Source organism: Panthera uncia (genome assembly GCF_023721935.1).
Source record: "Panthera uncia isolate 11264 chromosome C1 unlocalized genomic scaffold, Puncia_PCG_1.0 HiC_scaffold_3, whole genome shotgun sequence".
Classification (NCBI taxonomy): Eukaryota; Metazoa; Chordata; class Mammalia; order Carnivora; family Felidae; genus Panthera; species Panthera uncia.
In genome coordinates, this window is record NW_026057584.1 from 71,058,038 (window position 1) to 71,073,509 (window position 15,472).

The window sequence follows — 15,472 nt, forward strand, 5'->3', positions numbered from 1 at the left end:
AAAAAAAAAAAAAAAAAAAAAAAAAGTTGAAAAAAAAAGTAATAAAATTAAAAAAAAAAATTAAAAAAAAAAATAAATAAAATGTTATTGATATATCTTTACTGGAATATATATGGATGCTTTTCCCCCAGATGTTTGGACATATTCAGATACACACTGTGATGCAGGCTGGATGTCAAATAATGGGTTTTGCTATCTTCTGGTAAATGAAAGTGATTCCTGGGATAAGGCACATATGAAATGTAAAGCCTTAAGCAGTGACCTCATCAGCATTCATTCTTTAGCAGATGTGGAGGTGGTTGTCACAAAACTTCATCATGGGGGTAAGTTTTTAAAATATCCTATTTGAAAGGTTTAAAACATTCTAAGGCACCCCTAATTTTCAGACTCTTTTTTTGTTTAATGTTTATTCATTATTTTTGAGAGAGAGAGAGAGAGAGACAGAGAGACAGAGAGACAGAGAGGGAGACACAGAATCCGAGGCAGGCTCCAGGCTCTGAGCTGTCAGCACAGAGCCCAACGTGAGGCTTGAACTCACAGACTGTGAGATCATGACCTGAGCCAAAGTCGGATGCTTAACCGACTGAGCCACCCAGGTGCCCCCTAATTTTCAGACTCTTAGTGGGAATGAAAAGCTTACAATCATCCCTACAGATCAGCACTGTCCAACAGAAATTTCTATGATGATGGAACTCTTTTATAATCTATGCTGACCAATACAGCAGCCAGCCACCAGCCATTTGTGGCTTTTGAGCCCTTGAAATGTAACTGAGGAACTGAATTTTTACTTTTATTTAATTTTAATTAATGTACAATTAGCAACATTAGCAAGTAGCTACCAATTTGACTGTACAGCCAGTGATTGAGTAATTTCCCTCTTCTCATAAGATAAATACTATTTAAGTTGTTCCAGATGCTTAAGTGATGATTATTTCACTTTTGTAATTATTTAAAAGCTAAACACTGAAGAACAAAAAATACACTAGACAGGCAATATTATATCCTCCTCTTAGGATTCACTAATCACTAATAACTAATAATAGATACCTTTCTGTATCAGCATGGTGCTAATTGTTTTACCTGGGAGGGCAGCATAGTCATTCCAGTGCAGTGATGGACATCACTCCCATTCTAACTGGAGTATCTATGAGTGTATTTGTAGAATTTCATTATAGGTTCCCTTGCTATCCAAAAGTAGACTGTTCTTATGAAACCTTTCATAAACCAAAATGGCATAAAACGAAGAAGCAAATACAATTTCATAGAAGTGAAAATCCTCTTCAGATTTCTTTCAATTAGTGAAAACATGTACATATGTTTTTTGTAAAAGCGAAGTTGTGGAAATCTGTATACCCCATAAAGCAAGGTTTATCTAAACCTGATATCAGGAGCTCCTAACCTACAGATTATAGCATGGCTGTTCCACCGTGTGCTCTGCCTGCATAAGTACCCTAAAAAGCACTTGACTCCTGGCCTTCCTAACATCAATATTTTAATAGATTAATTGTAAATACCATCAAGGCTCTTAAAACCCCATTATCAGAATGTAAAAATCAGTAACAGTATACATACTGAAGTATGTAATTGAGTAAAACCAAATAAATAAAACATTTTTCTTTTAGATGCCAAAGAAGAAATATGGACAGGTCTTAAGAACAAAAATATACCAACTTTATTTCAGTGGTCAGATGATACTGAAGTTACTTTAACATATTGGAATAAGAATGAGCCAAATGTTCCCTACAATAAGACTCCCAACTGCGTTTCCTATTTAGGAAAGGTAGGAAAACTTCTGTGGTTTATTTATATTCTTATTATATACTAAATAATAATATTAAGATGACTTGGGTTAGGATATTTGTGTATAAGCTGGGAAAGAAAATAAAAGGTAAGAGCCCTGTAGATTGTCTTTCCAGTAGCTACTGGAAAAAAGAGGTAAGTAAAACAAAGAATAAATAAGCAATCCTCTTCTTGTCTAAGAGTATCTGCTCTGGTCTGAAACAGATGAAGAAAATCCTTTTAGAATTCAATTCTTCTTGTGTCATATTGGTTCTAATAAGCTCTTTCTCTCTGGACCATCATTATGATATTTAACATAAAGTCACATCGCTTCTCGGCCTTTTGGCTAAGATCAAGTGTAGTAACAAAGTCACAACTTAAGCTGAGAAATACCATCTTCTGAATTCATGTTCAGATTAAGTTTTACATTAATCCTACTTTGAGAGTGAAAAAATATTTTTATTTAAAAATTAGGTCTAGGGGTACCTGGCTAGCTCAGTCAGTAAAGCATGCAGCTCTTGATCTCAGTGTGTGAGTTCAAGCCCCACATTGGGTATAGAGAGTAGTTAAAAAAAAAATCTTTACAATAAATAAATAAATGGATCAGTAAAATAAAAAATAAAAATTAGGTCTAATGTTTTTCAGAGAACATCTTCTGTAGAATGCTTAAATATTTATTGATCATGCTTTAGTTAAGGGTCCAAAATAGATTGTGTGTTGAGAGAAAAGACATGTGTATCTCTATACTTTGCATCGCTTTCCTGGGGACTCCTAATTGTTTAAGAGGTTTGTGTCACCCAAACTTCTAGAGAGACTTAAGTAGAAACAATAAATGATATGTATATTTAGAAGTGTTTCAAGAGTAAAGATGTATTGAGAAAGTTCTCAAAGATTAATTTAGAAGTGTGTCACATTTGGTGCTCTGTTTAAAAGGACATTTAAGATATCTTTGGTAGAGTGTCAAAGATAGAAGTGAGGTTCCATAGGCAAGAGTAAACTGATAGCATATCTAGATAGCATTCCAGTGCTTAAAACTGACTCTTGGGGCGCCTGGGTGGCTCAGTCGGTTAAGCGTCCGACTTCGGCTCAGGTCACGATCTCGCGGTCCGTGAGTTCGAGCCCCGTGTCGGGCTCTGGGCTGATGGCTCAGAGCCTGGAGCCTGCTTCCGATTCTGTGTCTCCCTCCCTCTCTGACCCTCCCCCGTTCATGCTCTGTCTCTCTCTGTCTCAAAAATAAATTTAAAAAAAAGTTAAAAAAAACTGACCCTTATCACAATTGACTTAATTGAAATTTAATTTGAAGAAAGCAGCAACTTAATAATTAAGCAAAATTAATCAGAGTAGCATATTTGAAAGAGAACTTTGAAATCTAGGCTGAAGTAGAGTTGGAATAAAATTTTGATTCTGTAATTCTTGAAGAGTAGCTGTTCTAACTACCATTTTACACATGAGGAAACTGAGACAGCATGGGTGGTTGATATGTCCAAAAGTTTTTAACCCATGGGCAAACTTTGTCCATACATATGGAAGAAGACAAGAACACTGGCAACTGTGTGTAGGCTGAGTTCTTCTTTCCTCAACTTCTGTATTAAATGTGCTTTGATGGTTTTATTGTTCATCTTAGAAGAAAATGGAATTCATCTCCACTATGAACTTGAGATGGTTCTGAAATAACAGACTGCAAGCCATAACCTTGCAGGCCTGTTCAGTAGCATTTCCTAGGAGTATGTTCTCAGATTTAGTCATTCATTTATAGTCATCTTCTCTTTCCCTCCCTCTCTCCCACCCCACCCCTTGCTCACAGTTTTGTGAGAAGAAACTATCTTGATTTAAAATGAGTTAGATTTCTCAAATTCCACATATGAGTGAAATCATTTTATATCTGTCTCTCTCTGGCTGACTTATTTTGCTTAGTATAATACCCTCCAGTTCCGTCTATGCTGTCGCAGATGGCAAGATTTCATTCTTTTTCATCACCGAGTAGTATTCCATTCATGTGGGTGTATGTATATATATACATACACCACATCTTCTATATCCATTAGGGAAGGGAAGGGAAAATCAGATAAAAACAGAGAAGGAGGCAAATCATAAGAGACTCTTAAATACAAAGAACAACTAAGGGTTGATGGGGTGGGGAGTTGAGGGGTGGGAGAAATAGGTGATGGGCATTGAGGAGGGCACCTGTTGGAATGAGCACTGGGTGTTGTATGTTATTGATGAATCACAAGAATTTACTCCTGAAGCCAAGACTGCACTTTATGTTAGCTAACTTGAGAATAAATTAAATAAATAAATAAATTTAGAGTTCAACTCTAAACATATGGCAAATAATTTCTCTGTGGAATTTTTTTTTTCTATTTTTAAAAAGCTAGGTCAGTGGAAAGTCCAATCATGTGAAGAGAAACTTAAATATGTATGTAAAAAAAAGGGAGAACAAATGAATGATACCACTTCTGATAAGATATGCCCTCCAGATGAGGTATGTAAAATCCCTGTGTAAGTTTTTCTAAGCAATATTACAATTTCTTGGCTAAGGATGGTAGGTAAAACTGAAACAATTCAGACTTGGAAAAATAGAAGAAAGGACTACCTTCTGTTCATTTATGTTAGAATAAATCAGGGGTCAGTGAATCATAACATTTTGGCATTCTTACAGAAGAAAAAACATTATAGGAAAAGGAGTTACCTACTCATGAATTTCTATAAAAATGTATGTGGTTACAATTCTTAATGCTGATATCTTTACTTTCCCCCCATTTATATTTATCCTGTTCAAAAATAATGCGACCAACAACATTATAGTATGATGAGCTATGCCCTAGAGGTAAAGAGAATTAAGACACACTGTCTGTCTGATACAGGCTCACACTCTTGTGGGAATTCTCTGTGAAGTTGTATCCTACCTTCATCATGTGAACGAGTTTACTGGCCATGCCCTTAATTTCTCTAAGTGTGAGATTTTATTAGTGCGGCAGAACTTTGCTTGTCAGAGCAGGGACATCAAGTCTGAAAGACAGTGTGATGATATTTCTCCTTTGATTTAGGACTGGAAAAGACATGGAGAAACCTGTTACAAGATTTACAAGGATGAGGTCCCTTTTGGAACCAAGTGCAATCTGACTATAACTAGCAGGTGTGACCATCAGGAAACATGTACTGGTGAAATTTTAACTCTGGGTCCCTTTGCTAAATAAACTTCCCAAGAAAAAGACGCATCTTCAGTTTATATAGTAATTCAGTCGTAAAAAACACCTACTGGTTTGACTCCTGTTTTGTAGATTTGAGCAAGAATACCTGAATGATATGATTAAAAAGTATACTAACTCTCCAGGAAAATACTTCTGGACTGGCCTGAGAGATACAGATTCACATGGAGAGTATAGCTGGACAGGTGTTGGTGGAGTAAAGCAAGCTGTAACCTTTTCCAACTGGAATTTTCTTGAGCCAGGTGAGTGCCTTAGCCTTTAAAGTAATGGAATCTGACGACTAGTGAAATGCAGTATCCCTCCCAGAGGTGTTCTTCACTTACCTTGGAAATGTGAGGAAAACGATAATCTTCAGGATGACAGTCTATCTGTGGAACTATAAATAGAAGGAGTGAATATGTCTTCCTTATTAAATTCTTGTGAATAATCTAGTAAAAGGAGCTAAAAAACTAAGTTCTTGGAAACTACCTCTAATGGCTCAAAGCTAGAACCATCAGTGTGAGGTTTTTTTTTATCTTTTCCATGTAAGTCTCAAACAGAATCTAGAAGCTTCATTTTGAAGTGTTTTACATTTTCATCTCTCTGCTTATTTCTTTCTCCAAAATTGAATTTATGTTTCATAAAAACAAAATTGTGTTTGTTTCTATTATTCCCAATGTGTGGGAATTAAGGAGGCAATATATTGTACTTATTCTGAAAGTTAGTTCATCCTCCTTTAACCGGCTCAAAGCATTGAGCATAATTAGCCGTAGAATCAAAATGTTTTGAACAAGAAAGGACTTCGGAAGTCCCTTCTCATTTTATAGTTGAGAAGACAAGAGACTTAGAAAGGTGATTTACTTGACAAATGTTACGTGGTTATTGACTTGCTAAAATTCAGATCCCCTGATTTATAATCTAAAATACGTTCTTTAAATACTTTTTTAATGTTTATTTTATTTTTTTATTTATTTTATTTTTTATTTTTTAAATTTACATCCAAATTAGCATATAGTGCAACAGTGATTTCAGGAGTAGATTCCTTAGTGCCCCTTACCCATTTAGCCCATCCCCCCCTCCCACAACCCCTCCAGTAACCCTCAGTTTGTGCTCCATATTTATGAGTCTCTTCTGTTTTGTCCCCCTCCCTGTTTTTATATTTTTGAGAGAGAGCGCAGCGGGGAAAGGCAGAGAGATTGGGGGACAGAGGATCTGAAGCAAGATCTGCACTGACAGCAGCAAGCCTGATGCTAGGCTCGAACTCACAAACTGTGAGATCATGACCTGAGCTTAAGTCTGTCACTCAACCAACTGAGCCACCCAGGTGCCTCTAAAATCCTTTTTAGAGGATTTTGGCTTTCTATAAGACTGGAATTATAAAGCATCCAACTTTTCTCTCTTTGGATTATTTGTATTTTTTTTTGTTTTTGTACAGTGTGATCACTAAAATCACTCTTTATAATGCAGTAATTTGAACATACGAGTGTATAATGACACACAAAATTTGAAATAGATTCTTGCCACCATAAATGTGAATGGTATGGATAGCAAAGTCATCTTTTCACTTCTAGAAAATGGAGGATACAGGTGCCAATCCTGGTTAAATATCACCTTAAATTATAATGTTCTAATAAGTAAAACACCTGGGATTTCTTTTATAGACATTCAGATATCTTAGGGTTGGTGTCATAATCTTCATAGATAAGCCTTAATGATTGGAGAGATGCTCAGAAAGTAGCTACAATGACATTCTCTCAGTCTTTTGGCCAGAAAGACTACCATTAAGCTCTCTTTACCATAATTACTCCCAGCTTCAGCCAGCTTGGTCCATCATGGAGAAGGCATGGGTGGTGGGCTGAACAGGGTGGGGAATAGCACATTCATTCAGGGCAACATAGCATTTTTCTCCCAGTCCCTTGTTCCAATTGCTGACCATGTATGAGACATTAGACAATGCCTGCTTCGTGGAATAGAAATTGGGCCTATTACTTTCCAAACTATGCTCTTCTTGTCTTCTGCCCACTTCAGGCTCTATGGTGTAATATAAAAGGGAGCATGGCACTTTTCAAGTGCTGACTCTACCACTCACTAACTATGGTTATGGCAAGTCACTTATACTTTATTTGAAAAATGGATCTGATAATACAGACTGTTGCTTAATGTTGTGAATAAATAAAATTCTGGCTGCCATAAAATAAATAGTAAACAACTGTATGTTACCAAACACCCCCTCCTACCTTTATTATACCAGCTCTTCCTGTGGATCTGAATCTGAAAGAGTTCTGTTTTGAGGGTTACTAAGTTGCCTTAAAACTGTTCAAAGTTGTTAAGCTAATATGAATATGAGCCACTTAGGCTACCCTGAGCAGCATAGTGGTTTAGGGTACAGCTCCACATGCAGAACTCCTGGGCTTTAATTCTGGATCAACCACTTACTAAACATTTACTTGAACAAGTCACTAATCCTCACTGTACCTTATTATGACAACAGAACCAATCCTGAGGTTTGTTGTGAGGACTGATTCATTTAATCCTCTTAGAATAGTACTTAGGAAGTAATATACACTTCTCTTTATTATCACCATTGTCATCATCATCATCATCATCATTATTATAAACAATACATTTCTTTCGCCCATTTTCTTTTATATTCTTTCTCCAAACCTTGTCTCAAATAAAGGGTAAGGACACTAGAAAATGTTTGGACTTTAATTTTCAAATGTAATGTTTAATTAAACTTTCTGTTAACCCCAGCTTCTCCAGGTGGGTGTGTGGTTATGGCTACTGGAAAGTCTCTTGGAAAGTGGGAGGTAAAAGACTGCAGAAAATTCAGAGCACTTTCAATCTGCAAGAAAATAAGTGGGCCCATTGAGCCTGAAGAGGTAGCTCCCAAGCCTGAAGCCCCCTGTCCTGAAGGCTGGCATAGTTTCCCCTCCAGTATTTCTTGTTATAAGGTAAAGTAACATTTTCATTCAATTCCTCAATGAGGTTATCTTTCTACTATCCTAGTCCATATCCTTGTAGAAATTATGTTCCTCCCCAGACACATATGTAACCTACCAAGATGTTTGGGAGCACCATTGAACCTTTGTTATGAGACAGCTCATCCCCACATAAACTCACATCCTACCCAAAAGAACAAGGCCTGGGTGCCTGGGTGGCCCAGTTGGTTAAGCTTCCGACTCTTGATTTCAGCTCAGGTCATGATCTCCCGGTTCATGAGATCAAGCCCCATGTGGGGCTCTATGTTGACAGCGCAGAGCCTGCTTGGGATTCTCTCTTCCTCTCTCTCTCCCCTCTCACATGCTCATGCCCTCTCTCTCTTCCCCTCAAAATAAAATAAATACAGTTTAAAAAATAAAACAAAACAAAAACAAAAGAGCAAGGCCAGAGTCAGAACTGGCTCTTTCCTAGTGTTCTTTTGTTCTGAGAAGTTGAGTAAGCTACATGCCACCCTGACGCTTTGCTTATGATCCTCCTATCTCTCTAATCCTTGCTATCAAATGAAGAATTCTATCAGTTCTTACAATTAAAAAAAAATTATTTTAGGGCCCGTATCAGTCAGCTGATGCCATCCCCAGTGACTATGACAACAAACATTTAGTCTCATGTTCACAGATCTCTGGGTCAAAAGGGATTGATTGTTTTGGTTTAGGCTTGAATGGTCGAGCTCTGCTTTCAACTGTCGGTCAGCTGTGCTAGGTTCCAGACTCTGAGCTGGATATGCTGCCCTTTGATCTGGGTCTCAGACTTGAAGGGGCAGCAGCTGTCAGGGGCTTGTTCTTCTTATAGTAAATGGCTGGAGCCTAAGAGGCAAGCCTAACCATGTAAGCACATTTCAGGCCTCTGTTCACCTTACCTCCACTAATATGCCATTGATCACTGCAAGTCACATGGCCGGGCCCCAAATCAAGGTATGGGGAAGTATTCTTCCCCAACCAGGAGGTCAAGGCAAGAATGTACAGTTATATGACAGGAATGGAGACTGAAGAATTAGGACTAATAATTCAATCTACCATTGTATCATCTCCGTCTCTTTTTTTTTTTTTTTTTTTGAAACGACTGTGGTTACTTTGCCATAAAATTAGTCATCACAAACCAAAGAAATAGAAATGGCAAGTTTTGTTTTGCTGACTTCTGTCAATGTTAGACCAGTGCAGTCGGCCCTTTGATTCATCTTCATCAGAAAATAGGCCTGTGCTTAGGCAGGTCTCAGTGTATTATGTTTATAATTATTATTTTTAGCACATTTCTCTGCAGAAGTCCACTCCCAAAGTATTCATATATACCCTTTATAGCCTTGCCTGCTGGTTCAATTTATTTCTCAAGGTCCTAGCAAAGCAGGAGACTATGGTGTCTTGTTGGAGCTATTCCCCATACTGGCCAAGGAAGGTCATCCATCTGGCACCTCGGTTGGCCTTTAGTTGACATTTTCAGCGGGTCCTATCTGTGTCACAGTGTATGTTTTTTACCTGTTTTTATCACAGGTAAAAATGAAAACATTTTCCTTTTAAATTTTTTTTTTTTCAACGTTTTTTATTTATTTTTGGGACAGAGAGAGACAGAGCATGGACGGGGGAGGGGCAGAGAGAGAGGGAGACACAGAATCGGAAACAGGCTCCAGGCTCCGAGCCATCAGCCCAGAGCCTGACACGGGGCTCGAACTCACAGACCGCGAGATCGTGACCTGGCTGAAGTCGGACGCTTAACCGACTGCGCCACCCAGGCGCCCCGAAAACATTTTCCTTTTATTATTACGCCTATAAGAATCCATTTCATAAGCCTACACATTTGAATTTACGAAACATAATAAATGAGCAAAGGTAAAAAAAGAGACAAACCAAAAACGGACTCTTACCGATACAAGAACAAACTGACAGTCACCAGAGGGGAGGTGGGTGGGGAGATGAGTGAAATAGGTGAAGAGAATTAAAGAGTGTATTTATCTTGAAGAACACTGAGTAATGTATTGAATTATTGAATCACTACATTGTACACCTGAAATTACTATAACACTGTATGCTAATTATATTTGAATTAAAAACTTAATAACAAAAGCCTACCGTTTGGCTATAATTAATTTTGAAATTATGAATACTTTATGATTATGCCACAAAACAAATTAACATTGTATTTTGTTAAGCTGTTTCATATAGAAAGAATTGTAAGAAAAAGGAACTGGGAAGAAGCTGAGAGGTTCTGCCAAGCTCTTGGAGGACACCTTCCTAGCTTCAGTCATATGGATGAAATAAAGGAATTTCTTCACTTTTTAATGGACCAGTTGAGGTAATACTTTTAGAATGAGATCTTCCATGCTAAATTTGATGTCCTCCAGTCAGAAGTGACATGTTTTATTTTCTAAAAGAGTCATTCAGTGCTTAGCAGTCATTCAGCATCAAACATTTTTATGTGCAAGACAGTGTGAATGATTCAAAGGTAAGGAAGATAGACTCCCCATCCTTTATGTAGCATGACCAAATCCAATAGTGGGGATAAGAAAAGTGTGGTGAAAAATCTAGCACAAAGGTAAGGACGGGCCATGGAAATGCTAAGGACAGATGAAGTGCTTTGGGGAGGTATAACTGGGAAAAATGTTATGAAGAAGGATGGATCTTGGAAGGTGAGGCAGTATTTTGAAAAATTAGATAGGAGAAGGTGTTAGAGACAACAAACATTAGCAAACTTACTGAGACCAAGGTGTACAGATACAGTCAAGGAGAAATGAGCCATACCACTTAGTTGGAAAATGAGATTTGGACATTAAAATGGAGCATCCTTGTTCGCCAGGGAAGGAATTTGACCTTAAGTCAATAAGCAAAAAAACCAGACAACAATGTGTGTGTGTGTGTGTGTGTGTGTGTGTGTGTGTGTGTGTGATACATATGTGCGAAGAGAGGAAGAGAGAGAGAGATTGAGAGATGGTAGGTACATTCAGGGCAAGTAATTCGAAGGCTATTACAGCCCTCATGTGGAAAACTACTTTGAGGATAGACAGTAAGAATGTGAAAATAGGAAAGTAATCAGAGGTGTTATAAACACAGAATCAATAAACCATTGCACTTTTGATGTTACGATGGAAGGATTTCAGGATGATTTTTCTGATATTCTAAGGATGATGTGGAGAAATATGGGCCAAGTGATGTTATCAAAGCAAAAATAATTTCTCTGAAGCTTTGGGAGCAATCATGAATATGAGGGCCTTCAACTCCACAAATTTATTTTTTTTCTTCCCTAAATTTATGAACTGAAAAGAAGACCCAAATCTGTAAATCAAGGATTTAGGGTATACCAGGCAGAACCATGTCAAGATTACCACTTGGACATACCTTAGTGAATACTTGCCTTATTATTTTGACTCAAAAACCTCAAAGAAAAACAGCAAATAAATAAACAAACAAACAAAACAGGTACCAAAACACAAAATCCAACTAGCTTTCTTTTCTAGGACATTAAATGTAAGAAGGCATTTTAAAACTGACATCTATCGGGGTGCCTGGGTGGCTCGGTCGGTTAAGCGTCCGACTTCGGCTCAGGTCATGATCTCACAGTCCCTGAGTTCGAGCCCCGCGTAGGGCTCTGTGCTGACCGCTCAGAGCCTGGAGCCTGTTTCAGGTTCTGTGTCTCCCTCTCTCTCTGCCCCTCCCCTGTTCATGCTGTGTCTCTCTCTGTCTCAAAAATAAATAAACGTTAAAAAAAATTAAAAAAAACCCTGACACCTATCCTGAAACTAACTTTATACTGTATGTTAACTAACTAGAATTTAAATAAAAACTTGAAACAAAAACAAAAACAAAAAAACACCTGACATTTAAAGAGTTTTGAGGTGGAAATGTTTGTAATATATTAATTTTAGTTCTCAACTACATTGCTTTTCATTTGTGAAGATTATAATTAATATAACACTATAGCTTCTTTCTTGAAAAAAAATTCAAAGATGCATTCCAGCTGAGAGATGAAAAAAAATCAAGAACACATGAATAGGTAATTTATTTTAAAAGAATTTGAAGGAAGAGTATATAATGTAAAAACAGCCCCAGTCTACATAATGCAATATATATATATATAATTATAAAAATAGGAAGAAATTATTCTAAATTCTGAAAGAAACCTAAGAATATTTTAACAAGACCAGGTGTTTAACTCTATTTATAAATAAAAACTGGGATATGCTGAGATAAATGGTGGTAAAAAAATGAAAGTATAATAAATTCCTCATTTACCTAGAAGTCATATTTAGAACCATAGATTATGTACATTTTTAAAACAAACTGTGTTCATCTACTGAATATGTAATGGATGAAAAAAGTTTTATATAGCAAACTGTAAAAAAATAAAATAACAAAGCATGAAATCCAATAAAGCCAGGTGACAGAAGACCACATTTATCCATTATCAGTTATATTTATGTCCTAGACTGCAAATTTGCTCAATAATGATATTCGATACTATGCTGTTGAAAGATACCTCATGCAACTCTTGCCATTCTACCCAGCCCAAAGAGTATAATGTTCTTTTCCTAGAAGGAAGAAGCTACAAAGTATTTCAAAATAGAAAATTTTGATAAAAATCTGTATTTTTAACACTTCTTTAAATATTAAACAATAGGACATGTCTTCATATTATAACAGCAATTAGTTAGTCCTGAGTAGCCAGTGACCCACCAAGATAGGGCATCACTCTCCAATTTGTGGTGGTCCCTAATTTATTACTTCTTGACTTACTTTACTTATATTCTTGTCCCATTTTAACCTAAATAGCAATTTAGTTAATGATCACGAACTTAATACCACAAATAAAATGGGAAAATTAAAAGAATGAGCAAAATTCTATTGTGTAAGTGTGAACAAAACCTAAAGTCACAGTATTTTTTAAAAAAATTTTTTAATGTTTATTTTTGAAGGAGAGAGAGACAGAGCATGAGTGGGGAGGGGCAGAGAGAGAGGGAGACACAGAATCCGAAGCAGGCTGCAGGCTCTGAGCCATCAGCACAGAGCCCGATGTGGGACTCGAACCCACGAACTGTGAGATCATGACCTGGGCCAAAGTCTGACACTCAACCGACTGAGCCACCCAGGTGCCCCCTAAAGTCACAGTATTAATATTAGATAAAATACACTTGAAGTAAAAATGCATTGAATGGGGAAATGAGATCTATTTTATCTTGAATGAAGTTACATTCTACAATGAAGTTATAGCAGTCAAAAACCATTACATATTTAAAAATAATAGCATCAAAATATATAAAGCAAAAATACTAATTATATTAGTGAAATTGTCCAACAGATAACAGTAATGGGAGACGTTAACATTTGTCTCATTCATTAACAAGTGAGACAGACAAAAAGGAAATAATGTAGAACATGTGAATAGTATAATTAAGGTTGATTTAATAATATCCTCTTTGTTTCTACATTACAAATTCCATATATACTTTCTCTTAGAGCTCGTTGACTGTATCACTTACAATAATTGATCTAATAGGCTAAAAAGCAAACCTAAAATTACTAAGTGATGAAATTATACAGGTAAATAAGAAGTGAAGTCAAACCCTTTTGTGGCAAAAAAATAAAAACTGTATAAATGACAATGACAACACTCATTCTGAAATTCATGGGATAGAGCCAAAGCTATAATTGTAGGTACATTAATAGCTTTAAGAGCTTTAATAATTGGGGTGCCTGGGTGGCTCAGCCAGTTGGGCATCTGACTCTTGATTTCAGCTCAGGATGTGAGATTGAGCCCTGTGTCAAGCTCCCGTGTCAAACTCTGCATTGGGCTTTGCTCTGAGCACAGAGCCTGCTTGAGATTCTCTCCCTCTCCCTTTTCCCCTGCTTGCACTCACTCTCTCTAAAATAAAATTTTAAAAAAGAGCTTTAATTATTAAATTAAAATAAAGAAAATAAGCATTCACCTAAAAGTAAAAATAAATTTCAACATAAATACAAGGAAACCATAAGAACCAAATAAGTAAATAAATACATAAAGAGAGAGAGAGAGATTTAAAATGAAACTTTAGTAAGGGATTATAAAACTTACTTCATGGAGAAATTTTTAATTGGTAAGACTATGCATAATTCTATGCTGTTACAAATGAAATTGTTAAAATAAATAGTCTCCAGGGAAATACAAATTAGTATACAATTGATTTGATAAGTAGAAACCCAATAATTCAATAGCCATGAAAGAAATGGAAAAAGCTGACAAAGAATTTCTTCTAAGAAAGATAGGAAGTATAACATATGGTTATATATACGAATTTCTTTACATTTTATTTTTTTATTTTTTTATTATATGAAATTTATTGTCAAATTAGTTTCCATACGACATCCAGTGCTCATCCCAAAAGATGCCCTCTTCAATGCCCATCACCAAATTTCTTTACATTTTAAAGCAGAGATCATTGCCTTGTATTTTAGGAGTATAAGCAAGAGCTTGTATTCCATTACATAGAAACTGATGCAGGCATCAGGTTTATTTAACAAACTAGTCTAATTCTGATATCAAAGACTATCAACAACAGCACAAGGAATTACAGACCAACCTCATGACTAGACTTGAAAAAGTAAATACTGGGGCACCTGGGTGGCTCAGTGGGTTGAGCATCTCACTCATGGTTTCAGCTCAAGTCGTGATCTCACGGTGGGGGGGTTTGAGCCCCACATTGGGCTCTGCTCTGACAATGCAGAACTTGCTTGGGATTCTCTCGCTCTCTCTCAAAATAAATAAATAAATGTTAAAAAAAGAGAGGGGCACCTGGGTGGCTCAGTGGGTTAAGTGTCCAACTTCAGCTCAGGCCATGATCTCACGGTTTGTGGGTTCAAGCCCTGCAAGGGGCTCTGTGCTGACAGCTCAGAGCCTGGAGCCTACTTCAGATTCTGTGTCTCCCTCTCTCTCTGCCCTTCCCCCTCTAGCACTCTGTTTCTCTCTCTCTCTCTCTCTCAAAAATAAATAAATGTTTAAAAAAAAACTTTTTAAAAATCAAACAACAAAAACACACACTATTGTGTTTTTCTCATTAAAGAAAGGGAATTTTCACTACTATGAGCTGGAAACCTGATGTAAAATACAGTACATGTGTTCCATAAATACTCACTTATTAAGCATCTGTTGTAGAAGTTCAGGCATTCTGGACTTCATTTTCCAGCATTAGGAATTAATATACAAGATTTCATTGCACACTAACCTGAGCTAATTGGGATATACAAACTCTTAGTTTCCTTTTGGGGTTAGTGCTTCTTAGCTACTTCCCACAACCTTGTGAGTAGATTTTAATGAATACAAAACTCAGACCAAATCTTTCCACATATATAAACATTTAGTAAATAAACATTCATTGAAGCAGGCACAAAACATTTCATAGAATCTGTTTTGTAACCTTCCAACATCCCATCCAGTCTGTCCTTGGTGTTCCACCCACCACCTTACAAGGAAAGTTCATTTGAGGTAGATTTGACAGTATTCCAGAGACAGAATTCTATTCCCATTAATAGCTGGCATCAGGCAGT

The 15,472-nt window shown here is 36.7% G+C and overlaps 1 protein-coding gene and 1 pseudogene across 2 annotated transcripts in view; both read left to right on the top strand.

Moving 5' to 3' along the window:
- LOC125911871 (lymphocyte antigen 75-like) overlaps positions 1 to 15,472 on the top strand; it is a 135,453-nt gene that overhangs the window by 27,332 nt on the left and 92,649 nt on the right. For both annotated transcript variants that reach the window (XM_049616108.1, XM_049616109.1), the window contains exons 7-13: positions 132 to 323; positions 1,623 to 1,780; positions 4,151 to 4,261; positions 4,827 to 4,915; positions 5,061 to 5,230; positions 7,722 to 7,921; positions 10,111 to 10,253. In XM_049616108.1, the coding sequence (XP_049472065.1) occupies positions 132 to 323; positions 1,623 to 1,780; positions 4,151 to 4,261; positions 4,827 to 4,915; positions 5,061 to 5,230; positions 7,722 to 7,921; positions 10,111 to 10,253 (1,063 nt within the window). The remainder of the gene's footprint in view (positions 1 to 131; positions 324 to 1,622; positions 1,781 to 4,150; positions 4,262 to 4,826; positions 4,916 to 5,060; positions 5,231 to 7,721; positions 7,922 to 10,110; positions 10,254 to 15,472) is intronic.
- On the top strand, positions 2,106 to 2,307 carry LOC125912037 (uncharacterized; annotated as a pseudogene).